The following is a 24,740-nucleotide window of genomic DNA, read 5'->3' as shown; positions in this document are numbered from 1 at the left end:
TATGTTCTCATGTTCTGAGCAAGGAACTTAAACGTTAGCTTTTTTACATGGCACATATTGCACTTACTTTCTTCTCCAACACTTTGTTTTTGCATTATTTAAACCAAATTGAACATGTTTCATTATTTATTTGAGGCTAAATTGATTTTATTGATGTATTATATTAAGGTAATTCAGTATTGTTGTAATTGCTTTTTTGGTCCTCCAATAATCATTATCGGTACACCTCTAGTGACGCCTCAAGCACTGAGATGCAGTGTTTTAGACTGCTGCGCCACTCTAGAGCATCAAGCTCGTGCACTTTCACCATTCTGTGAAGTTCATCATAGCTTTATAAATATTTAGCCTAATACACTGCACTGTGAATGCTTTTCCAACATCTCATTCCAAAATCATGGGCATTAATATGGAGTTGCTCCCCCCTTTGCTGCTATAACAGCCTTCACTCTTCTGGGAAGGCTTTCCACTAGATGTTGGAAAATTGCTGCGGGGACTTGTTCCATTCAGCCATGAGCATTAGTGAGGTTGGGCGATTAGGCCTGGCTCGCAATCGGCGTTCCAAATTCATCCCAAAGGTGTTCAATGGGGTTGAGGTCAGGGCTCTGTGCATGCCAGTCAAGTTCTTCCACACCGATCTTGACAAGCCATTTCTGTATGGACCTCGCTTTGTGCATGAGGGCATTGCCACAAAGTTGGACACGCCGAATCGTCTAGAATGTAATTGTATGCTGTAGCATTAAGATTTCCCTTCACTGGAACTAAGGGGCCTAGCCCGAACCATGAAAAACAGCCCCAGACCATTATTACTCCACCAAACTTTACAGTTGCATTGGGGCAGGTAGCGTTCTCCTGGCATCCACCAAACCCAGATTCGTCCATCGGACTGCCAGATGGTGAAGTGTGATTCATCACTCCAGAGAACGCGTTTCCACTGCTCTAGAAACCAATGGTGGTTGAGCTTTAGACCACTCCAGCCAATGCTTGGCATTGTGCATAGTGATCTTAGGCTTGTGTGGCTACTCTGCCATATTCACTTGTCAGCAACAATTTTGGCTGAAATTGCCAAATCCACTCATTTGAAGGGGTGTCCACATACCTTTGTGTGTATATATAGTGTAGCATTTCTTGACTGCAACATGGTTATTCTATCAAAAGATGTGCATCAAAGCATTTCTACTGCATTTGTCACATGGTCTATTTCACAGATTAGAAAAATTATTCACCCGTCTATTGTAGTTTGTTCTGTCAACATTTGGAAAGTTTCCTCTACTGTGTACTTTATCAAGTCCCAACAAAACAGTGTACATTTTGTGTGTGTATTGAATGACAAATCTGACCACCACAACCATTCATTGAGAATGTCTGTGTTTAAGAGGATTACATATGTTGCCATCTAACACTGATAACCATTGATAACCTCCTGTGCTGTTGCTATGATCCTTTACAGAATCTGTTATACAGACTCCATCGGTGTCCAGGAAGATCAGTACCCTCCCAATATTGCTGTCAAAGTCAACCAGTCCTACTGTCATGTACCAGTAAGTAGTCAAGCTGGGGAATCCCATGCCCTCAGGCAAACAAACCAACCAACCAACAAATCAGAAGAAAATGCCTATATCTTTGTTGCTAAACATGTCTATATTTGTTCTGTACAGGGTTACTACCCGTCTAATAAGCCAGGTGTGGAACCGCGTCGTCCCTGTCGCCCAGTCAACATCACACCCTGGTTACACCTCTCCACTGCCACCAACCGGGCCACTGTCACATGGGGCAACTTCGGCAAGGTCAGTCTCTGGTTGAAACTTTACACTGTTATTTTAGAACCTTGCCAAGAGGCGACACCTTTTGCACATCTAAAGTAAACTCTGTGATGTACGCAATGTAATTGCAAGCTGTTTTGATTAATTTCCATGACAAGTATTTGAAATGGTTTGGTTGTTTTTGGCAGCTGTCTAAATGTTGACAGCTTCAGATCATATCTGCTGCTATTTCCAGTGTGTTCATTCTGTTCAGTGCTCACTCATGTCCTCTTGTCCTGTGTGCAGCGCTACTCGGTTGCAGTGTATTTAGTGCGGGTCTTCACATCAGCAGAGCTCTTCAGCCAACTTAAACACTGCTCAGTGGAGAGTGCAGAACGCTGTCGTGAACGCAGTAAGTGGCCTCAGCATTTTTGTCTTTCATGCTTTATTGCATTTTAGTAATTTTTACACCTGTGCTGTGTGACGTTGAACTAGTTTCTTTCTGCTGTGTCCAGTCCAGGACAAGCTACGCTTTGATCCAGAGAACGAGATCGCCACCACAGGGCTACGGGTGTCCCTCATCTGTCCTGTGAGGATCTGCACTCACCACAAGCCATATCCACCCAGTCATGCTTTAATTTCTTATTAAAGAGCAAGTCTCAAACCTTTCAGTTGTTACTGACCAAAACAAAGAAAACCACAACACGAGGAACAGGCTACCACCCACCATTTGTCTACAGCCTAATGCTAATAACATACCTCCCTTTCCTCTTCCTCCTCTCAGCTAGTGAAGATGCGGATAGGAGTGCCGTGTCGGGTGCTCACCTGTGCCCACTTGCAGTGTTTCGATGCCATCTACTTCCTGCAAATGAATGAAAAGAAGCCCACGTGGACCTGCCCTGTGTGTGACAAACAGGCTCCCTTTGAGCTGCTCACCATCGATGGGTAAGTAAGGCATGCTGAGACTTGTCACTTACCAACAGCACCACTACTACTCACTCCAGGAATTTGAGAACCACTCTTCCTTTTACGGGTCTTTGCATGGGTTAGAATTTTTTGGAGCAATTTCTTTGACTCCTAAAACTTGCAATGGCCTACCTACACTGGACTACATTTTCAATAAGGCTATTGTCCCAATAAGGCTATTGCAGTTTCAATAAGTCGGTCTCAATTCATTTTCATTAAGGATATTATGGGGCTAAAAATGTATGATTTAGAGACAAAAGTATCAATGCACGCTAAGTTATCTTGAGTCCAACCTTGAAGAGCCTTATTGAGGACCTAGATAATTTCTCCAGTTTCTCTGGACTAAAACCCAACTATGGTAAGCGTACTATATTACGGATGGAGTCTCTAAAAGATACAAACTGTATGAATTACATTTTTTCAATCTACACACAATACCCCATAATGACAAAGCGGAAACAGGTTTTCAGAAATGTTTGCAAATGTATTAAAAATAAAATAACATACCTTATTTACATACAATACCACTAAAAAGTTTGGACACACCTATACATTCAATGGTTTTTCTTTATTTTTACTATTTTCTACATTGTAGAATAATAGTGAAAACATCAACTATAAAATAACACATGGAGTCATGTAGTAACCAAAAAAGTGTTAAACAAATCAAAATATATTTTATATTTGAGATAGTAGCCACCCTTTGCCTTTATGACAGCTTTGCATTCTCTCAACCAACTTCATAACGCAGTCACCTAGAATGTATTTCAAATAACAGGTGTGCCTTGTTAAAAGTTAATTTGTTGAATTTATTTCCTTAATGCGTTAGAGCCATTCAGTTGTGTTTTGACATGGTAGGGGTGGTATATAGAAGATAGCCCTAGTTGGTTAAATACCAAGTCCATATTATAGTAAGAACAGCTCAAATAAGCAAAGAGAAACGACAGTCCATCTTTTCTTTAAGAAATGAAGGTCAGTCAATCCGGAACATTTCAAGAACTTTGAACGTTTCTTCAAGTGCAGTCGCAAAAATCATCAAGCTCTATGATGAGGACCGGCAATCACCTGACCTCAACCCAATTGAGATGGTTTGGGATGAGTTGGACTGCAGAGTGAAGGAAAAACAGCCATCAAGTACTCGGCATATGTGGGAACTCCTTCAAGACTGTTGGAAAAGAATTCCAGGTGAAGCTGGTTGAGAAAAGGCCAAGAGTGTACAAAGCTGTCAAGGCAAAGGGTGGCTACTTTGAAGAATCTCAAATATAAAAATATATTTTGTTTTAAACACTTTTTTTGGTTACTACATGATTCCATGTGTGTGTTCGTAGTTTTTCTTCACTATTCTACAATGTAGAAAATAGTCAAAATAAAGAAAAACCCTTGAATGAGTAGGTGTGTCAACTTTTGACTGGTACTGTAAGCATTCAGACCCTTTGCTTTGAGACTCGAAATTGAACTCCGGTGCATCCTGTTTCCATTGATCATCCTTGATGTTTGATGTCGCCCGGCCCAACTGAGCAATTGGGGGAGAAGGGCCTTGGTCAGGGTGGTGACCAAGAACCTGATGGTCACTCAAACAGAGCTCCAGAGTTCCTCTGTGGAGATAGAACCTTCAAGAAGGACAACCATCTCTGCAGCACTCCACTAATCAGGCCTTTATGGTAGAGTGGCCAGAAGGAAACCAGTCCTCAGTAAAATACACATGACAGCCCGCTTGGAGTTTGCCAAAAGGCAACTAAAGGACTATCAGATAATGGCTCCGGCTCACTCTGATAATGGCGCCGGAGGTGATGGCTGCAGTTTTACGGGCTCCTAACCGACTATGCAATTTAGTTTTTATTCGCATTGTAACTTATTTTGTATGTAATGTTGCTTCTACCATCTCTTATGACCGAAAAGAGCTTCTGGATATCAGAACAGCAATTACTCACCTCGAACTTGGCAAATATTCATTTATTTAATTGTCTGATGCAGCTGATATGAAGGATATACTGCTTCCTCGAGACCAGGCCCAAATCCGTAATTCGCGTCAAGAAAAGACAGAAATACAGGGGGAGGAGATCGGGGTGCCTTGTGAGAATTTGTCGGCGAGTGGCCTCTACCATTCGTTCTATTGGCCAACATGCAATCACTGGTAAATAAACTGGCTGATCTTCGTTAGAGATTATCCTACCAACTGGACATTAACTGTAATCTTATGTTTCACTGAGTCGTGGCTGAACGACGACACAGATAATATACAGTTGGCTGGGTTTTCCGTGCATCGGCAGGACAGAACAGCTAAGTCTGGTAAGACGAGGGGTAGGGATGTCTGTTTGTCAATAACCGCTGGTGTGCGATGTCATCTAATATTAAAGAATTCTCGAGGTATTGCTTGCCTGAGTTAGAGTACCTCATGATAAGCTGTAGACCAGACTATCTACCAAGAGTTTATATTATTCTTAGCAGTCTATTTACCACCACAAAGCAATGCTGGCACTAAGACTGCACTCAATGGGCTTTATAAGGCTATAAGCAAACAAGAAAATGCTCATCCAGAAGCGGTGCTCCTAGTGGCTGGGAACTGTAATGGGGGCAAACTTAAATCTGTTTAACCTAATTTCTACCAGCATGTCATGTGGAACCAGAGGGGGGAAGAAGAAAAAAAACTCTAGGCCACCTTTACTCCACACACCGAGATGCATACAAATCTCACCCTCCATTTGGCAAATTTGACCATAATTATATTCTCCTGATTCCTGCTTACAAGCAAAAGGAGGAAGTAGCAGTGACTCGCTCAATATGGAAGTGGTCAGATGACGCGGCTGCTACGCTACAGGACTGTTTTGCTAGCACAGAATGGAATATGTTCTGTGATTCATCTAATGGCATAGAGGAGTATACCACCTCAGTCACTGGCTTCATCAATAAGTGCATCGACAACGTCGTACCCATAGTGACAGTGCGTACATATCCTAACCAGAAGCCATAGATTGCAGGCAACATTCGCACCCAGCTAAAGGCTAGAGCTGTCGCTTTCAAGGAGCGGGATACTAATCCGGAAACTTATAAGAAATCCTGCTATGCCCTCAAAATAACCATCAAACAGGCACAGCGTCAATACAGGACTAAGATTTGAATCCTACTACACTGGCTCTGACACTCGACGGATGTGGCAGGGCTTGCAAACCATTACGGACTACAAAGGGAAACCCAGCCGCGAGCTGCCCAGTGACGCCAGCCTACCACTCTAAATGCCTTTTTTATGCTCACTTCGAGGCATGCAACACTTAACATCTCTTGGGTACGTGAGACGTTAGCGTCCCACCTCTTCAACAGCCAGTGAAACTGCTGGGCGCTAAATTCAAATACAGAAATACTCATTATAAAAATTCAGAAAACAAAACATATTTTACATAGGTTTAAAGATTAACTTCTTGTGAATCCAACCACGATGTCAGATTTTAAAAATGCTTTACGGCGAAAGCATACCTTGCGATTATTTGAGAACCTAGCCCAGCAGACAAATCATTACAAACAGTAACCAGCCAAGTAGAAGAGTTACACAAGTCAGAAATAGAGATAAAATTAATCTTTTACCTTTGATGATCTTCATATGGTTGCACTCAGCAGACATTCATTTACTCAATAAATGTTCCTTTTGTTCGATAAAGTCTCTTTATATCCAAAAACCTCAGTTGTGTTCGCGTTTTCTTCAGTAATCCACAGGCTCAAACGCAGACAAAAAAATCAAAATTGTATCTGTAAAGTTAATTGAAAAATGTCAAACGATGTTTATATTCAATCCTCAGGTTGTTTTTAGCCTAAATAATCAATAATATTTAAACCGGACTATAACGTCGTCAATATAAAAGGTCGGGCGCATGAAAAAGCTCTGTGACACTTTAGGGTCCACTCATTCAGACTGCTCTTACTTCCTAATTTTTCAGAATACAAGCCTGAAAAAATTTCTAAAGACTGTTGAAATCTAGTGGAAGGCATAAGAACTGCAATTTGAGTCCTAAGTCAATATATACTGTAATGGCATTGAATAGAAAACTACAAAACCAAAAAAAAAACTACTTCCCGACTGGATTTTTCTCAGGTTTTCGCCTGCCGTTATACTCAGACACTATTTTAACAGTTTTGGAAACTTTAGAGTGTTTTCTATCCAAATCAACCAGTTATATGCATATCATATGTTCTGTGCCCGAGAAGTAGGCAGTTTAATTTGGGCATGCTTTTCATCCAAAATTCCGAATGCTGCCCCCTACCCTAGAGAAGTTAAGCATGCATGAGAGCACCAGCTGTTCTAGACGACTGTGATTACCTTCTCGTAAGCAAGACCTTTTTAAAGAGGACTGAACATGCCCCATTCACATCGACCGGGCAGTAGTTGAGCGGGTTGAGAGCTTCAAGTTCCTTGGTGTCCACATCACCAACACACTATCATGGTCCAAACACACCAAGACCGTAGTGAAGAGGGCATGGCAACACCTCCCCAGATCCTCAAAGTTCTACAGCTACACCATCGAGAGTATCCTAACCAGTTGCAGGGGGTAGTGCGAACAGCCCAGTACATCAATGGGGCCAAGCTTCCTGCAATCCAGGACCTATATACTAGGCGGTGTCAGAGGAAGGCCCAAAAATTGTCAGACACGAGTCACCCAAGTCATAGACTGTTCACTCTGCTACTACACGGCAAGCGATCCTTAACAGCTTCTACCCCCAAGCCATAATGCTGAACAATTAATCAAATGGCCACCGGACTATTTACATTGTTTTTACACTGCTGCTACTCACTGTTTATCACTTTACCCCTACCTACATGTACAAAAACTGCATTGTTGGTTAAGGGCTTGTAAGTAAGCATTTCACGGTAAGGTCTACACCCTTTGTATTCAGAGCATGTGACAAATAAGATTTGATCAGACCATGAGAAACAAGATTCTCTGGTCTGATGAAACCAAGATTGAACTCTTTGGCCTGAATGCCAAGCGTCACATCTGGATGAAACCTGGCACCATCCCTATGGTGAAGCATGGTGGTGGCAGCATCATGCTGTGGGGATGTGTGTCAGCGGCAGGGACTGAGAGACTAGTCAGGATCGAGGGAAAGATGAACGGCACAAAGTATAGCGAGATCCTCAATGAACATACTCAAGTGCTCAGAACCTTAGACTGGGGGGAAGGTTCACCTTCCAACAGGACAACGACCCTAAGCACACAGCCGAGACAGTTCAGGAGTGGCTTCGGGACAAGTCTCTGAATGTCCTTGAATGGCCCAGCCAGAGCCCGGACTTGAACCCTATCCAACATCTCTGGAGAGACCTGAAAATAGCTGTGCAGCAACGCTCACCATCCAACCTGACAGCTCTTGAGAGGATCTGCATAGAAGAATGGGAGAAACTCCCCAAATACAGGTGTGCCAAGCTTGTAGTTGCATACCCAAGAAGACTCCAGGCTGTAATCGCTTCCAAAGGTGCTTCAACAAAATACTGAATAAAGGGTCTGAATATTTATGTAAATGTTATGTTGAAACATTTCAACAACAAAAGTTTTTTGCTTTGTCATTATGGGGTATTGTGTGTAGATTGATAAGGGGGAAAAACAATTTAATCCATTTTAGAATGAGGCTGTAACAAAATGTGGAAGAAGTCAAGGAGTCTCAAATACTTTGAGTGCAATGCATTCTGTTCATGTATTATGATAAACTTGGGCAAATGTAATTTAATACTACATTTAGTTGAATCCCTGCTAAAAAAATAATATATATATATATTCTCGAATTCCGTTTTAATGCCTGGATTCCGTGAGTGTGCTAATTATCATATTTGAACCAGAATGAGGCTCTGTTCCTGCAGTGATTCACCATCTTCGTCAAATGTTTTCATAATTTATCGGCAGCTAATCACCACTAAAGCCTAGGCCTACCAGTAGCCTATGCAAATTAGATTGCCAAATGAACGACACTCACCGATGCAATTTGGTAGGCTACACTGACTGACAAAATGAGTCACTCACTTTGGCAACCAGAGCTCTGTATATAATGACGAGATACTCATTTCTCTGCCCAAGCAATGGGAGTCGTTGTCCCGAAGGCAGGCGACAAGTTTAGGTCCAAAATAAAGCTAATAGAAACACATTGGGCTTATTTTGGAAAGATTTTGGCGAGAGTGAAATCTCTCGCTTCGCCTCTTCCTCTCTGCTGCGTTTCTTTGTCATCGTTAGCTATGTGACTGACAGGCGCCTATCCTATCAATAGATGGCTAGAAGATGCATATCATTCATTCCAGCGGAAGGGCTCGACGGATTAGCGAATTAAACTTTTAAATGAAATGTAGCCTAATTAATATGAAGTAGAAAATGTAACCCACTGATTAGCCGGCGCTAATGGAAAACACTTAAGTCAATGTATTTAAATTGAAGTTTTATCCTAATTACAATGTTTACAACGCTGGTTAAAATTATATATATTTTTTTAATGTAATATCACCAATGCGCATTGGTCCCCGATTTCAAACATTTAACTGGTTAAATGTAATCTACGTAATACCCAAAGGTAATTATTTAGAAGGCCATAAACTATAACTAGTAATGCTGCATACTCCAAGAAAGGTTAAAATCTCACCTTTCTGGTAAAAATAGTGTAGTGTAGTCATTTGAGGACAAGCTCAAGTACACAGTACAAATGTGATGAATAGGAAATACATCAAATATTTCATTTTTAACAACTGATTAAGGCTTGAAACGACTTGTGCTTTCTAAATATAATCAAATTTATAAAACGACCTAATTATAAGAGTTCACCTTCCTTATAACTGTAACATACTTATTTATATTTGTATGTTTAGTGTTAGAAGGTATATCTTTTCTAAAGGTCTCCCATGATCAAAATGTCTGGCCCTATCGCTGTGAACGTCACACATAGCTCTAGCTTGGGTACCTGAACTCGTTAGGAACTCTCCTTTCATCTCATATTGATCTTGTCCGTCTATGACAGTGTTTTTGTTTAAAATCGATTAATTCTACATTTGATAAAGTTGGCTATAAATCGAATGTGCTAGAGGGATGAAACCACTCTCCTGCTGTGCTACGATGTGACGTAGGGTTCAGCAAGGAGTTGGACAGTCAGAAGAGCAAATTAAATGGTAAGAGGGACATCCCAGCTTCAAGTGGTATTAAATTTTACATCCTACTTCACATAGGCGGATGAGATATACTCCTGTGTCCGTGAGAATCAGAGCTACCGCTCAATGAAAGCCATTTCGATCTACGGTGTCACAACGGAACTAGTACCAGAACCATGCAGGTCACCTAAACGGGGGTTTTTATATTTAGAGAAAGTTAAGATACAAGTGCATCGATCCGCGGACCCAAACCAATAAAACAAATAAAATAATCTGATCTATTCAAACGTTATGAATCGCCGGTTCACAAAAAAATGATTTGCTCATGTCATATTATTTCTACTTTCTGAAAATACTTCCTCTTTTGTGACAACTGATGCGTCCTCGCTCATTCAGTGTCAAACTCCATTCAACTGTGTAGACAGTCATTGATCTTTAAGTCATTTTGCATGCCGAACAACCCCAGGCCTAGTCAAACTGAGCACTGTGCCCAGCTTTGCACACTGACCAACGTGCGGTAGGTAGCCTGTTCCTGATCTAGCACATCTGCGCGGTACCTTCAGCATTCAAATGCTAAAATGGCTTGCATGATATTAGGCTTTATTAGTTGAGTAACAACCTGTGTAATTTGCTAGGTTAATGTTATCTATCCGCTGTTGAAAATGTGTTTTACTTTTATTCCGGTAAGATACTGGAGACACAACTCATCTGCCTATAGCTGCTAAACAGGGCTTACAATATATTTTATTTTGATGGTTCAGGTTCAGCAATAGGTTTGATAGTTTATAGAGAATCTGTTTATATGGTCATTTTTATATATACAGGGTAAAGTTGATAATTTCATATTGAAGACAGCAATCACTTTTGCAAGGCGCACTGCAAATTACTGAAGCAAGAGAAGAGAAGTTTTCTGTAAACTTCCAAACTGTAAAAAACATTTGATATTGGGGGGTGAAATCCAAAGTTGTGCTATGTCTTCATTGGCTAGGTCATAGGTCATTTTTGGGAATGATAAATATTGATACATTAGTAGCTAAAACACAATCTGCAAAAATTCTAGAACCAAAGTGGGAGGACAAAAACATATGCTACATTCCCCCCCCCCCCCCCCCCTAATCTGGTAGTAGGGTGGTAAATGCCTAGGCTCCCTTATGGCTCAGCTCACGTTCCTACATAATACATACACCATAGACATGCATCATTTAGACACAATCAATCCCGTCCCCCATGCCGTGGACCCTGCTGACTTCCCCTTCTAGCTGGTGCTGCTGTGGGCTGGGGAGTTGCTGTACGCCTCAGGTATGGAGATGTATACTTAATACAAAAGTATAATCAGCTCTGCCACAAACATGGAAGAGGCATTTACTCAAAAGAGAAAAGAATGAATGTTTGTCTGCCGCCAATCAAAAAACTTGCATGGCTAAAAATGACTAGTATAAATCGCAAAATGTATCAGTACCACTTAAAGTCGACAGGTTTGACAACTATACTGCATCAAATTCAAGATAGTTAGGAACCGATTTGATGTCCCAATACCATGGCATCGGGTTTATCAGATTTTTAAAATGTATTTGACTCATCAATCCGTTCTTTTCAATTTAAACTATTATATACATTTCTCGCCACAAAGTAATGCTCAATATATGGGGCATTGAACAGTCAGCCCTGTGCAGACTCTGCCACGAGGAAACAATCAATAGAGCATCTCTTTTGATACTGTTGCTTTTGATTTGTTGAGTCAATGTCCAGTACAAATAGAAACTATATATAGCTTATTTTCACAAACTTCCTTAAAATGTATATCTAATATTTGAGAGTTGTGTGTTATGGGACACATCCAATCCCTGCTTGTGTGTCCTGATATGATATGTACTTATTTGACTGACTCTTTGTCTCCGTGTGTCCAGGCTGGCATCTGAAATCTTAAAGGAGACCCATGAGGATATTGAGGAGATTGAATATCTGACTGACGGTTCATGGAGACCCATTCGAGATGAGAAGGAGAGGGAGAGGGAACGGAGCAACACTCCTGACTACCCTGTAGTGGATATATGTAAGTGCATGTCAAATGGGGCTGGGTGGTATGGGCAAAATATCATCACAATATTTGTAGGAAAAAAAGGTATGTCTGCATTTTGTTTTTGAATTATAAAAGTTCTAAATATTATTTGAGTAGTCCATGACCCTAGGGGGGCAACACATACATTCTAAGTGATTTCAATGGGTCTTTCTCCATTCTGATTTGTTTTATACTGTTCAATTTAACTTCAACCGCCAACAATGTCTGCATTTTCATCAATTTCTACATTGCCTGCACTCATTTGTTATCATTTCCACACTGTGCCACGTAGGGCTGCATGATATTGGCAAAAAAATCAAGCCCTAATATTGCGATTTGACTTTGCAATTTAGATCAAAACACTTGAGTGAACTGTTGGAATCATGGCCATAAAATAATTATTCTAATGTTATAGTGGGCAGTACTTTGAATACAGTGTTTGAAATGACAACAAATGAAATGATAAAGCCAGGGAGGAATTATTTTGACAGGGTAGTAACCAAGTTAGGCTCAGTGTTTCCCAGGAGACCCTAATTTAGATGTTACTTTACATGGTTTCTCTTACTTCATGTAGCTAGATACTGTTGCACAAAAATGCTGATCTAGGCCTACACCAGCACTGCTATCCGTTTGTTTTAGTTAGCTACGTTTGCTCTGACACTGAAAAGACGAAGAAAAGACAAACTAGCTATTTGCAGACAGTACGATACATTATCAGTTTGTAATTATAGAACGCTTGTGGATTTATATTTTAAGAAGCGAAGTGTAATGCCGTATCGTTGTCACCAACATCTGACCATGCAGCAAGTGCTCGTGACTGTGGTCGAGCAAAAACGTGTCTCGAGTGGCTGGGAAGGGCTTGGTGTGTACGTGCAGCAGGAGTAGGGTGAGAAACGACTCAAGTAGGAAATGGAGTAAACTATAAAAACTGGTGGCGTATCACATTTAACAAACCAAACATTGAAATACCGTTATAGAAGGTAAAGTAAGAACCCAAACCGGTCCGTGCATCAATACCGGTGTATATAGTAAAATATGGTATTCTGCCCAGCCCTAATGTCAAATATTTCCATTTTAGCTCTTGCAGACTGATTTTAATACTTAGTGCTTTCGGAAAGTATTCAGACCCCTTGACTTTTCCCACATTTTGTTACAGCCTTATTCTAAAATGGATTAAATAAACATAATAATCTTCAGCAAACTACACACAATACCCTATAATGACAAAGTGCAAATGTATAAGAAATAAAAAATACCCTATTTACATAAGCATTCAGACCCTTTGCTATGAGACTCAAACTTGAGCTCAGGTCCATCCTGTTTCCATTGATCATCCTTGATGTTTCTACAACTTGATTGGAGTCCACCTGTGGTAAATTCAATTGATTGGACATGATTTGGAAAGGCACACACCTGTCTATATAAGGTCCCACAGTTGACAGTGCATGTCAGAGCAAAAACCAAGCCATGAGGTTGAAGGAATTGTCCGTAGAGCGCCGAGACAGGATTGTGTCGAGGCACAGATCTGGGGAAGGGTACCAAAACAATTCTGCAGTATTGAAGGTCCCCAAGAATACAGTGGACTCCATCATTCTTAGATGGAAGAAGTTTGGAACCACCAAGACTCTTCCTAGAGCTGGCCGCCCGGCCAAACTGAGCAATCGGGGAGAAGGGCCTTGGTCAGGGAGGTGACCAAGAACCCAATGGTCGACCTAGAATTCCTCTGTGGAGATTGTTGTCCTTATGGAAGGTTCTCCCATCTCTGCAGCACTCTACCAATCAGGCATTTATGGTAGAGTGGCCAGACGGAAGTCACTCCTCAGAGGCACATGACAGCCCGCTTGGAATTTGCCAAAAGGCACCTGAAGGATATTTCCGTTTTTATTTTTGATATTTCAATTTCTAAACCTGTTTTTGCTTCGTCATTATGGATATTGTGTGTAGATTGATGGGGGGGGGGGACTATTTAGAATAAGGGTGTAACTTTTAAGTGGAAAAAGTCAAGGGTTTCTGAATACTTTAATAATGCTCTGTAATTTAGACGCCATGCTTTGTAGGTCATTTATTTTAGATATATTTTTTTATAGCATTGGTTTGTAATAGTGTTCACTTGTCCCCACCATCCCCCTCCCAGGTGTTCCTGAGGCGAACGGCCACTCTCCAGCCCACAGCAGCACCAGCCAGACAGGGAAGTCAGGAGCAGGGTCCACGGCGGGGGGAACGGGCGGAGGAGTGGTGGTAGATCTGACTCTGGACTCTGAGGAGGAGGAGGAGGGGGGAGGGGCTAGAGGAGACAGCGACGACACTGAGGACAGCCAGGACAGCCCCGCCCCCAAGAGGGGCCGATACGACTATGACAAGGACCTGGTCACTGCCTACTGACTGGCGGACTGACCCCACAAACTGAGAGAGAGGGTTGGGCTTGATTGGAGGACAGGAAATCATTAGTCCCTACTGCATCCCCTGCCCGCCCACCTGCCCCCACTTCTCTGGCGTTTATCCACACACAGGCACACTCTCATACATGCACTGTCAACCTCTGGAGTGGTTAGGCTTCATCTATACACCACTGGAAACAACAACTCCCTAACACTTGTGGCTCACCCCTCCCAGCATTCTGTATCCTGCCTCCTTAGAGACAATTTAAAATGGTAACCTCCTCTCAAACTATTCCCCCTCCATCTCCTTGTACTTTGTATTTGACTTGAATTTAAGGCTCTCAAAGCCACAAGCATTTGGTGTTTCGCCACTTTTTGTGATCGGAGGCAATAGGAGATATGGAGCATCATCGTTGTTCAGTAGTAAGAGGTCAAGATAACCTATATGAAGAATTTGTGACTTGAGCCACAGACTAGATTTTTCTGGAATATGATGAAATTGAACACCCCAACTTTCTTTCTAATTCATTCAGACAATGAAGACAAAGAAAATGGGCTCTTAGTATTTCAAATTGTTTAAGTCAGAAAATCCCTAAAAATTATTGGTTTGATACTTCCCCCATTTAATTTTGTCCTTAGATGATGACAACCTACCTCAGTCATACATAGCGAACTTGCTTGACCAGAGAGAGTAGCACCTGAACTATGGTGGCTATAGTATTTTAACAAGAGGGTCTACTTTTTTTTTTTTTTTTTTTCGCTCGCGTCACTTAAAAGAATAAAGAAATCCATTAAACATTTTATACAACTTGTACGGCCCAAATAGGGAATAGGTTATGGGAAGCAGGGTCGTGTTCATTAGGGCACAATAGCAACATGTTTCTTTTTATTTTATGGTTTGTAATGGAAAACGAGTACTTCCCTGTTTCACTCCGTTTGAGTGTTTTTGTTTTGTGCTGAATATGACCCAGGGGTGCTGTATCTTTGAGAAGTTCTTGTAAGTACTCCCCACTGCATTGAAATATATGATTTCAGTTGGTGTCTGAATAGCTACACAGTATGACAAGCAATTGTCATAGTGGCGCGTAAGCAGAGACCAGCAGTTATCATTTGAGGTTTTGGAACATAATCTTTTCAGATTCTGCCCAATGTTCTGTGTTGCCAGTGTTGTTCAGATTGATCAAGGAAACTAATACAGCATGGATTATTTTCACCTGCCCATTTATTGTCAGTTTAACAGTTGGATAGTCTGAGACTAAACACTGCTGCATTCAACCTTCTTCCCCTTAAATCATGAGCGCTTCAGTGTTTTGAACCAGATTTGTTTTTCTTTCAGTTTCTTAAATTTGTTGATAATTTTTTTTATTGAACAAGGCACTTGACTAAAGAATGTCACAAATATTAGTATCTACACAAAACTGGTCAAAACCATGTTGAGGCAATTGTGCCAAAGCAGATTTGTGTCAATTATTTGCAAGGTCAGATTTGGGTGCCTTTTTTTGTTTTGAGTTTAGATTGGTGGAGGCTGGAGCCCACAGTTGTTTGGCTATTTGACCTGGTCTACACAGGAAGTCCCAGTAAGAAAATACATTAAGACGATTTGTCATTATTTACTGTTTTTTTTTATTTTACAGAGTGGGGGACTTAAGGAGGGATGTATCTCCAGATGTGGAATGATATCAATTTGTGAGTGTCAACATCCTTTTGACTTAATTGTCTTTGTCTAAAGTATAGTATTTATTGATAATTGATTGCGTCACAACTTTGTTTTATTTGAAAGGCAGTGTGTATTAAATTGTACATATGTGGCAATCGAGTGCTGTACCAGAGCCATTTTATATATGGCTTTGTACTGTGCACAAGTTCCCAGTAAGGGGTAGCAGAATACTTACGAAGCTGGAACTTTTTTTGTGAATGAATACGTGGCAAACTGAATGATCCAGGCTCACTGCCATCGTTAGACATGTCCCTTTCCATCTGAGTAAACTGAGTTCTAACCAATAACACATTCTGCCTCTTCCCAGTTCAACGATATTACACTCAAATTAGCCTTTATTATTGCATAGGCCCTAGATGAATGTCTTCTCTACAGGTAGTTTAAACAAGACATCAGTAATGACTGCTTCAGATTAGCTTTTTCCACAGGCACAGTTTAAATTGTAGTAAACATTGTTCATCTTTTGGGTTACAACGGTTGCTGAGACTTACAAACGTTTTAATATTTTCGTTCCTGGTCATTAGATTCCTCACCCCAGCGATAGTCCCCATTTTTTAAATTTGTGCTGTTTATGGCATTTGTCTACTTTCAGGATTTTATAGAACAGAGTCTGTTGTAAATTCCTAGAATCTCTCAAATGGTATTGGTAATACATGCATTTGACTATAGCGTAAGCATATTGACATTTTGTGATCATCCTGAATTCAGACTTGCATAGACACTCAGTACTGTATGAGTAAGCCATTTTGTGGAAGATGTAGTAGTATACCTAATCTAATAATGAGATGGTATTGACTGGGGAAACGTATGGGATCTTGTCTTCCACTTTTCTGCAGTACTCATGACATTTCTAGCTTGCGGATGTTATACCGATTTAGGTGAGTTCTGAAACAATTATAGGTAACCCGCATTGTTTGATGGCACTTTCTGTCAAAGAACCCCAAACTGTAGCGGTGTCCCTGAATATGACCATAGTTGTATGATTCATGTATTTTAAGCAACATCTTATTACGTCTAGCAGAATTTCATCTTCAACTAAGCCAATCTATCCAACAAATTACTCCACAGATTTGAATCACGTTGTTTTAATTTATAAGTGTAGAACATCACTGCGCAGATAGATTTCCTCAAGCTTTTTCATATTGCGAGAGAGAGTTGAAGTACAGGTTGTTTCTGAGGAACTGAGCCAGATGGTGAAACCTGGGTTAGGGTCCAGAGTGGGTTTTAAGCAAATGGTGGATCAGGTCTTGATGGTGGCATTCCTTATTATAACAATGCTTAAGGTAGCATGGGCAGGGCTTGCAATCCATTATGTAAATGTTTTGTTTGTCTTTTATATCTTCATATTAAAAGACAATACAATTAAAATATTTTATTAAGCTTCGAATCGCCTCCAGTTGTTACAAAAGTCAGACACAATAAAATCACAAATACCAGTATTGGAACTGATGCCACTTTAGGGGTAAGAGGTGGTTGGGTCGTCACTAGTTACCACAGCCACAAAGTCAATTATGGCTAATCATCGCCTATTTCTACAATTTAACTTATTAAAATCTGACTTTAACCTTATGCCTAACCTTAAGACCAAAAAGCAAATGTTTGTTTTCATGAGTTTTTACTGTATAGCCATTTGACTTTGGCTGTGGGAACTAGTGACAACCAGATAGTTGAGGTGTAGATTGGTGTGACATCCTTTACCTGATGCTGGGGCCTCAGGGACACATTTGTCTCCTTTTCAAAAAGAACTGTACAATTCAAAATCATATTCTAACACCTGTTATTGACTTGTGGAATTAATTAAACCTTTTTTTTTCTTTTTTTATCGAATTGTCTGCTAAGTCATGTTAGCTTGAAAAGTAACAAGTTCCTTCTGGAAAAATAAAGTTATTCAAAACAGAAATCATGATCAAATTACTTTTGCCAGTTTTTCCCCATGGGTAGATTTCCTTCAAGTTTAAATACTAAAATTAAACATTAATCAAGTCAAACCTCTTAAAGTGATGTTTGTAAATTTAGGAGAGTAATTTACGTAGTAGTTGAGTAGCTAGACCTAGTTGTAGAAATCTGCTTGATAGTAATTTCTACAATGTGCCAATGGAGGTCGCTACCATTAAACATGGCTGTTTTAAAATCCCGCGATAGTTCAATTGCCATGGCATGATGGCTCAGACTCGCGATTTTTGGAAGATTCCCCATGTTGCTGCTTCCTGTACTGAAACACCGAATTCCGTCTCCGCAGCCTGCAACCAAGCTTCCCACCCCGGCTCCATACAGGGGAAGTGTATCCCTTTAACCTTCGAACGCTAACAATCCTCGGTCAGTGACCAGTCAGTCCTGTCAACCACAGCCGTTGTCCTTGTGGCGAGGGCCGCTCTGATTTGAGGAACGCAGTACACGATTTCCGTAGGGGAGGTGGTGCTAGCTGGACAAGAAGCGAAAGGAACAGTAATGTGTACAAATCTAGTGTACTATTATAGCTAGTTTAAAAAATATATATACCTTGCTCGTTAGATATCTAAAATAGTCAAATGCACCTGACCTGATGGTGACGTGTGATTTGTCCTTACAAACATCTATCTGTCATGCTCGCAAAGTAAGTAACTGGCTAAGCCACTAACAGCCAGCAACATTTACCCCTGTTGCTGTTTTAGAACAACTTTGAATTATCAGTTCATTGTACTGATTTGCTTCGGAAAGTCGTCCAGGGCACTGTAAAATATTTCGATATGGCTCCGAAGAGAAGACCCGTTCCCCTAAATATCACGCCCATTGGAGAGGGGCAGTCCATCTCCACAACCATCGATGCTGCGTCCGAGTGAGTAACTCGGGAGGGCCGAGAGCATGTCTATTGTGTACTGTACTGATATCCGGTAAATTATGGTTCTGGGGACTAGATGCACAATTTTGTTCCAGTCGAACACTTACCTATATAACACTAGCCTAACTCGCCTGATTCAAACCAATCATGGGCTCAGTGATTAGTCGTATCCATGTGCACCCATATGTCCCCAGGACCAGGATTGAAAGTATGTTTGTTTAATATTGATCTATGGCAAGCTCCCTCAATGCATCTCCACTTCTCAGAGCCAATCTGGAGGCCTTACAAAAGAAGCTAGGAGAGCTAGATTTGGACGAACAGCAGAGGAAACGTCTGGAGGCTTTCCTCACCCAGAAAGCCCAAGTGGGCGAGCTGAAAGATGATGATTTCCACCCCATATGTGAGCTGGGCGCTGGCAACGGTGGAGTGGTCAACAAGGTCCGCCACAAACCCTCCAGACTGGTCATGGCCCGAAAGGTGAGTCTACCCTTGTATCAATTTTTGATATTTCTCCCTTAACTCAGTTGTAGATCCACGCTACACTACTATCCTTAGGTGCCAGGCTTCTAGGCTGAGACATATAGCCGTTGAAGGAAACCAGGTCCACACAAACAAGTCTGTTTTAATTCTGGTTTATGGCTCAAACTGTTATTCTAGATGAGCACTTGATTATTCTTATGTTGTTATCATCTGATCCCCTCCCCCTCAGCTCATCCACCTGGAGATTAAGCCTGCCATCAGGAACCAGATCATCAGAGAGCTGCAGGTGCTGCATGAGTGCAACTCTCCCTACATCGTGGGCTTCTATGGGGCCTTCTACAGCGACGGAGAGATCAGTATCTGCATGGAGCACATGGTGAGCTTCTGATAGAGACCGGTTTGAGTTGAGGGGGTGGATCAGTCGTAGGACTAGCATTGTGCTGGAATATCGGAAGACATTGGGGGTCAGTGGCAAAAAAGCTGATGTGTGAATTTGAGTTTTGGCCGGGAGTAGGAATATTTGTTTGTTGTTTTGAGACTGCAATGGTGCTTATTAAAGGACCTGTGGCGTAACACTAACAAACCAGTTGTAACTTTGTTTTAACAAGTTAAAATGTTGCAGTGGTTATGATATATTAGTCATGTCATGCACCTGGAGCAATTGTGCATTACAAAATGCGTACAATGTACAGACATTAAACCGTTGCCTGTTGGGTACAGGATGGAGGCTCTCTGGATCAGGTGCTGAAGGAAGCCAGGAGAATCCCTGAGGAGATCTTGGGCAAAGTCAGCATAGCAGTAAGTGTTACTCAACTTAATTAAGATTTCAATTAATTGTTTGTGCTTAATTGTTGGTGTTTGCATTCATTTGGTATTTTTTTCATAAATACCCAAGGTAAGTTTATTATGACTAGATGAGTTAAAAAAAATATATATATATATTATATAATATAAAATGCTCTTTAATTATTTGTTACTTATCTCACTTTTTTAGGTATTTTCTTAGCTGTATTGTTGGTTAAGGGCTTGTATTGTTGGTTAATGGCTTGTAAGTAAGCATTTCACTGTAAGGTCTACCTACACCTGTAGTATTTGGTGCGTGTGACAAATAATATTTGATTTGATATTGTTGATCTAAACGCAACTTGGCAGTTTGTCACAACTGTGATCAAGTGCACTCTGTTCCTTTCCCTTGTGGTTAAGGAGTTTTTTTTTGTTTCTCAATGGACTGCTTTTTCTCCTGTCATTGTGATAATCATGAGTCACAGGAAGCTCAACATGCAAGGCCTTCTCACTGTTCTCACCATTAACACTGTGGGCGTCAGTGCGTGTTTTGGTGTGATATCTTGTATGGATGTAACTATGGACCCAGGCAGGGTAAAACATCTCAGAGCTGGTCTTTGTGTAGGATTTCAGGTCCAGGAAGTGTGGATGATACGCTGTCAAAGTATGTTGTGTTAAATAAAATGTTTGCATATCACTCTTAAAGGTACTCCGAGGACTTGCCTATCTGCGGGAGAAGCACCAGATCATGCACAGAGGTAAGACAGCTCCCCATATGGACTATTGTTTTCCATATAGATTGTACTGTGTTTTTGTGCACATAAACGATATGATTTAAGACCATGGATGTAGTGTTTTATTTGGACATAGTAAAATAGTGTGTTTGGGTGTATCTTGAGTTGAGGGGATGTAATGTTTAACGTTTGGTGTATAATAGTGTTCTGGAGCTGAGGGTGATGGTTTACAGTGTTTCGAATTGATGGCCCTGGTGTGTGGTGGTTGTATGTGGAGCCGATGGGTGGGCTCTGGTGTGTCGTGGTATAGTGTTGTTCTGGAGCTGAGGTCCATGGTACAGTGTTTTGGGCTGTGGTGTGTTGTGGCAGGGCTGAGGCAGAGCTGTCCGGGAGCCCAGGCGGTAATTACAGGCTCTCAGATGTGATTACATGGCAGCCGCGCCCTGCAGCCCCCTCCGTCTCTCCCTCTCATTCTCGCCCCTGTCTCCCTCTCTCATACTCGCCCCTGTGTCTCCTCTGAAGTGGGAGGGGGTCACCACAGAGGATGGATGTCAGGTCTACAACCCCATTATTCAGTTTCAATTTTCCAGACTTTGTGACTAGGGGGATTGAGGAGGATTTGGCTTGTTTGTATGGTCTCAACTGTAATTAGTGTTCAGCTCTAGCTACCACAGAGTAGCTTTGTGAAATGTGTCAGTGTTGAGGTGTCTGGCATGGTAGAGGGGCTTGGACAGGGACGTGGGGAAGGGGCAGCTGGTGCTGCTGGGTCTGGGACCTCGGCCTTCTTTCTCTCTGGGACCTCAGCCCTCTCTCTCTCTGGGACCTCACCTGTCCTCCCTGCTCTGCCACGCAGACGTCAAGCCCTCCAACATCCTGGTGAACTCGCGCGGGGAGATCAAGCTGTGTGACTTCGGCGTGAGTGGCCAACTCATCGACTCCATGGCCAACTCCTTCGTGGGAACGCGCTCCTACATGTCGGTGAGTCAGCTCTCCTTCTCCCTCCCTGCCCAGGATGCCCTGCCAAGAGCTGAGGCCGTGCCCAGTAGAGGGCCGTGTGGCACGGAGGCAGGCTCTGCCAGCCCTGCCCCCTCCCCTCAGACACCTGGAGGGTGCAGTGCACAGAGACGCCCGCCCACTTGGCCAGCTCTGCCTTGGTGTGACGTACGTGTGTGTTCCTCAACAGCCGGAGAGACTGCAGGGCACACACTACTCTGTGCAGTCGGACGTGTGGAGCATGGGCCTGTCCCTGGTGGAGCTGGCCATCGGCCGCTACCCCATCCCCCCGCCTGATGCCAAGGAGCTGGAGGCCATCTTTGGCCGGCCCGTACAGGACGGAGCCGAGGGGGAGCCACACACCATCTCCAACCGCCTCCCCAGACCACCAGGAGGGCGACCAGTCAGCGGTGAGAACTGACCTGAATCCCCTCCTCCTCACACATAATACAATATAGACGATATTAGTGCTTTTCAAACAGATTTCCCTTTGCTTCTCAATAAAAAAGTAACTGGAATCAAAAAGAATAAAAAATTTAAGTATTTTATTTATGATATCTAAATATCTCTCCATATTCTCCTCTTCCTCAGGACATGGGATGGACAGTCGACCAGCCATGGCGATATTTGAGTTGCTGGACTACATTGTCAATGAGGTCAGATGAACTGCTGACTCCACATATTATTCTCCTTATTACCAATTCTCATTGTCTGTGTGCTCTGGGGATTTTGAAATAACATTTGTCTTACACACCTTTTTACTCATTCCCAGCCTCCTCCCAGGCTGCCACTTGGTGTCTTCACCAACGATTTCAACGAGTTTGTGACAAAATGGTGAGCCCAAGCATTCATCATATAAGAATAGTGCCCATTACCTCAGCACCTTTTGTTGTTTTACCATGACTTTTCTGTTTTTTGGCTGTGTGTGGACTCAACACACGTCTTGTCAATTATTGTAGGCAATAGGCACAGCGTAGAGCAATGTGGAGCAAACGTACATTTTAAAGGTAATTTTCTCATCCCTTGAGAATGATGGCCACGTCAGCAGAATGAAATTTCTTGTGCAGCTTAATCAAGGCTTTCCTTTCTATTCTTCTTTGGGGGGGGGGGGGGGGGGGTCTAATGATTTCTCTGGAGTCATGGAGATTATCAAATGTTTCTGTTTGTGTTAATAGTCTGATCAAGAATCCAGCAGAGCGAGCTGACCTGAAGATGCTGATGGTGAGTAGCTATTAACTGTTATCGCTGTTGACTGTTATTTGAAGTGCATCTATGTAGTTGGACAGTTCAGCTCTGATTGTTCATTGGTCCTCTGTAGCTCATCTTCCTCTAGCTCAGTTGGTAGAGCACAGCGCTTGCAACGTCAGGATAATTTGGTTATATTCGCGGGACCACCCGTATGCATCCATAAATGACTAAGTCGCTTTGAATCAAAGCGCCTCCTAGATGACGTATTATACTATATTTATTATTATTGAGGTTTGTAAACAGATTTTGTAGTTTGCAAATTGGCTATGTTCCCTACTGTACATGCCCTTTCAATATCAGCCATGGACTAATATTGATGCGTTTACTAACTTGCGTTTACTGTTTGTTATTGTTTAGAACCACACGTTTATCAAGCGTGCTGAGGTGGAGGAGGTGGACTTTGCTGGCTGGATGTGTAAAACAATGGGCCTCAACCAACCCAGCACCCCCACCCGTGGCACTGAATGAGAAACCCAACGCCAGCTGCTTCCCACACGAGGATCCCCAGTGCCTCACTGTCTCTCTCTCACACACACACACACACACACTTTGGCTCCCCTTTCGTCTTGCTCTTAAGAGGTTTCGGCTCTTAAGTATACTTATCATCAACAGGGCCCATTTACTCATTGTATGACCACAGGTTTCCCATACCAGTGTCATGGTAGAGTCACACACATGCTATTTTCTCCTATCATATTAAAGATAAGGTACAAAGTATGGAAGGACTGCCAGTTTATCATTTCATGAATTGCCATTGATATCAACTTACCACTTGTATTGATAAGTTCTGTATTATGTTCATGGTTTGTGCAACAGCATATTGGTGTAGGCTGTAGAGGAGCTATCTTTGACAATGAAAGTGTCCATGACAGAAATCAAGTTAAGTGCTTTGAAGGTACAGGAGGACTGCAAACCAAAGAAGGTTCTCATCGTGACTACTAATGTTTTGGATATCATGCCTGAGCAAAGTACTTAGTTTTGTACATTCATGACCAGTACATTTTTGAGAGAGGAGTACTTTCAATGTTGACATTTTGATTTGATTTTAATGGTCATTAAACACTGTAAAATGAACATCAAATGTGCTCATTTTACAAAATGGAATGATTTACCATATATTTTCCAGACACCAGAGGTCATTTTTTTTTATTATTTTTTTTTACTTGTATTTGTATCAACTGCCTGAAACTCAAGTGTCAAGTTAGAATCGCTCAAACCGTGACTACAGATGCTCTGAACGGTTCCGATTTTTGCCAGTCTACTCAATTTATTCCCCAGAGTGTTTTTCGGTTCTGCTCCACTGTTTTGCTTTGCGTGAGTAAGTGTAACCTACACTCAAGCGTTTTCTTTGTGAAGCCCCAGCGTGGTGACTGGCTTTGAGCAGGCGGTGGTTGTAACATGTATTAGCCTGTCGACTATAAGAGCCCATGTACTGTATGTATTCTCTGCTTCTGGCTGATTTGATCATTCTCAACAGACTTGCATTTGTTGGTAACAAAGTGGATGCATTGTCGCCTGTATGTGTATAAAGCTATATAAACAGTACGCACGTACTATTTAGCAGTCTTAAGAAAAACATGTTTTTGACTCGTTTAGGGGGAAGTGGAAGAGATGTCATTTTATTTTAAGAAAATGTGTTGGATACGGTTAATGTAAAAATAAAACTTTGAATGTATATGGCAATTTGTTTTTATGTTGGAGGATTTTGTGGTTAGTT

General features: G+C 41.8%; 2 protein-coding genes across 2 annotated transcripts in view; both read left to right on the top strand.

Moving 5' to 3' along the window:
- LOC120054778 (E3 SUMO-protein ligase PIAS4-A) overlaps nucleotides 1–17,873 on the top strand; it is a 30,149-nt gene extending 12,276 nt beyond the window's left edge. The window contains exons 5-11 of the mRNA XM_039002398.1: nucleotides 1,448–1,538; nucleotides 1,656–1,784; nucleotides 2,046–2,151; nucleotides 2,255–2,328; nucleotides 2,524–2,684; nucleotides 11,721–11,866; nucleotides 14,007–17,873. Of these exons, the coding sequence (XP_038858326.1) occupies nucleotides 1,448–1,538; nucleotides 1,656–1,784; nucleotides 2,046–2,151; nucleotides 2,255–2,328; nucleotides 2,524–2,684; nucleotides 11,721–11,866; nucleotides 14,007–14,254 (955 nt within the window). The 3' untranslated portion in view covers nucleotides 14,255–17,873. The remainder of the gene's footprint in view (nucleotides 1–1,447; nucleotides 1,539–1,655; nucleotides 1,785–2,045; nucleotides 2,152–2,254; nucleotides 2,329–2,523; nucleotides 2,685–11,720; nucleotides 11,867–14,006) is intronic.
- A 290-nt stretch (nucleotides 17,874–18,163) lies between these two features.
- LOC120054777 (dual specificity mitogen-activated protein kinase kinase 2) lies at nucleotides 18,164–24,706 on the top strand. Its single transcript, XM_039002397.1, has 11 exons — nucleotides 18,164–18,782; nucleotides 19,052–19,262; nucleotides 19,495–19,641; nucleotides 19,986–20,063; nucleotides 20,755–20,806; nucleotides 21,636–21,760; nucleotides 21,966–22,185; nucleotides 22,367–22,431; nucleotides 22,548–22,609; nucleotides 22,951–22,996; nucleotides 23,381–24,706. Exons 1-11 carry the CDS (start codon nucleotides 18,694–18,696, stop codon nucleotides 23,489–23,491), a joined length of 1,206 nt encoding a protein of 401 aa, XP_038858325.1. The 5' UTR covers nucleotides 18,164–18,693; the 3' UTR covers nucleotides 23,492–24,706.
- Nucleotides 24,707–24,740: the final 34 nt, after the last annotated feature.

This window comes from Salvelinus namaycush, chromosome 10 (genome assembly GCF_016432855.1).
Source record: "Salvelinus namaycush isolate Seneca chromosome 10, SaNama_1.0, whole genome shotgun sequence".
Classification (NCBI taxonomy): Eukaryota; Metazoa; Chordata; class Actinopteri; order Salmoniformes; family Salmonidae; genus Salvelinus; species Salvelinus namaycush.
This window is presented reverse-complemented; position numbering and strand designations above follow the sequence as displayed.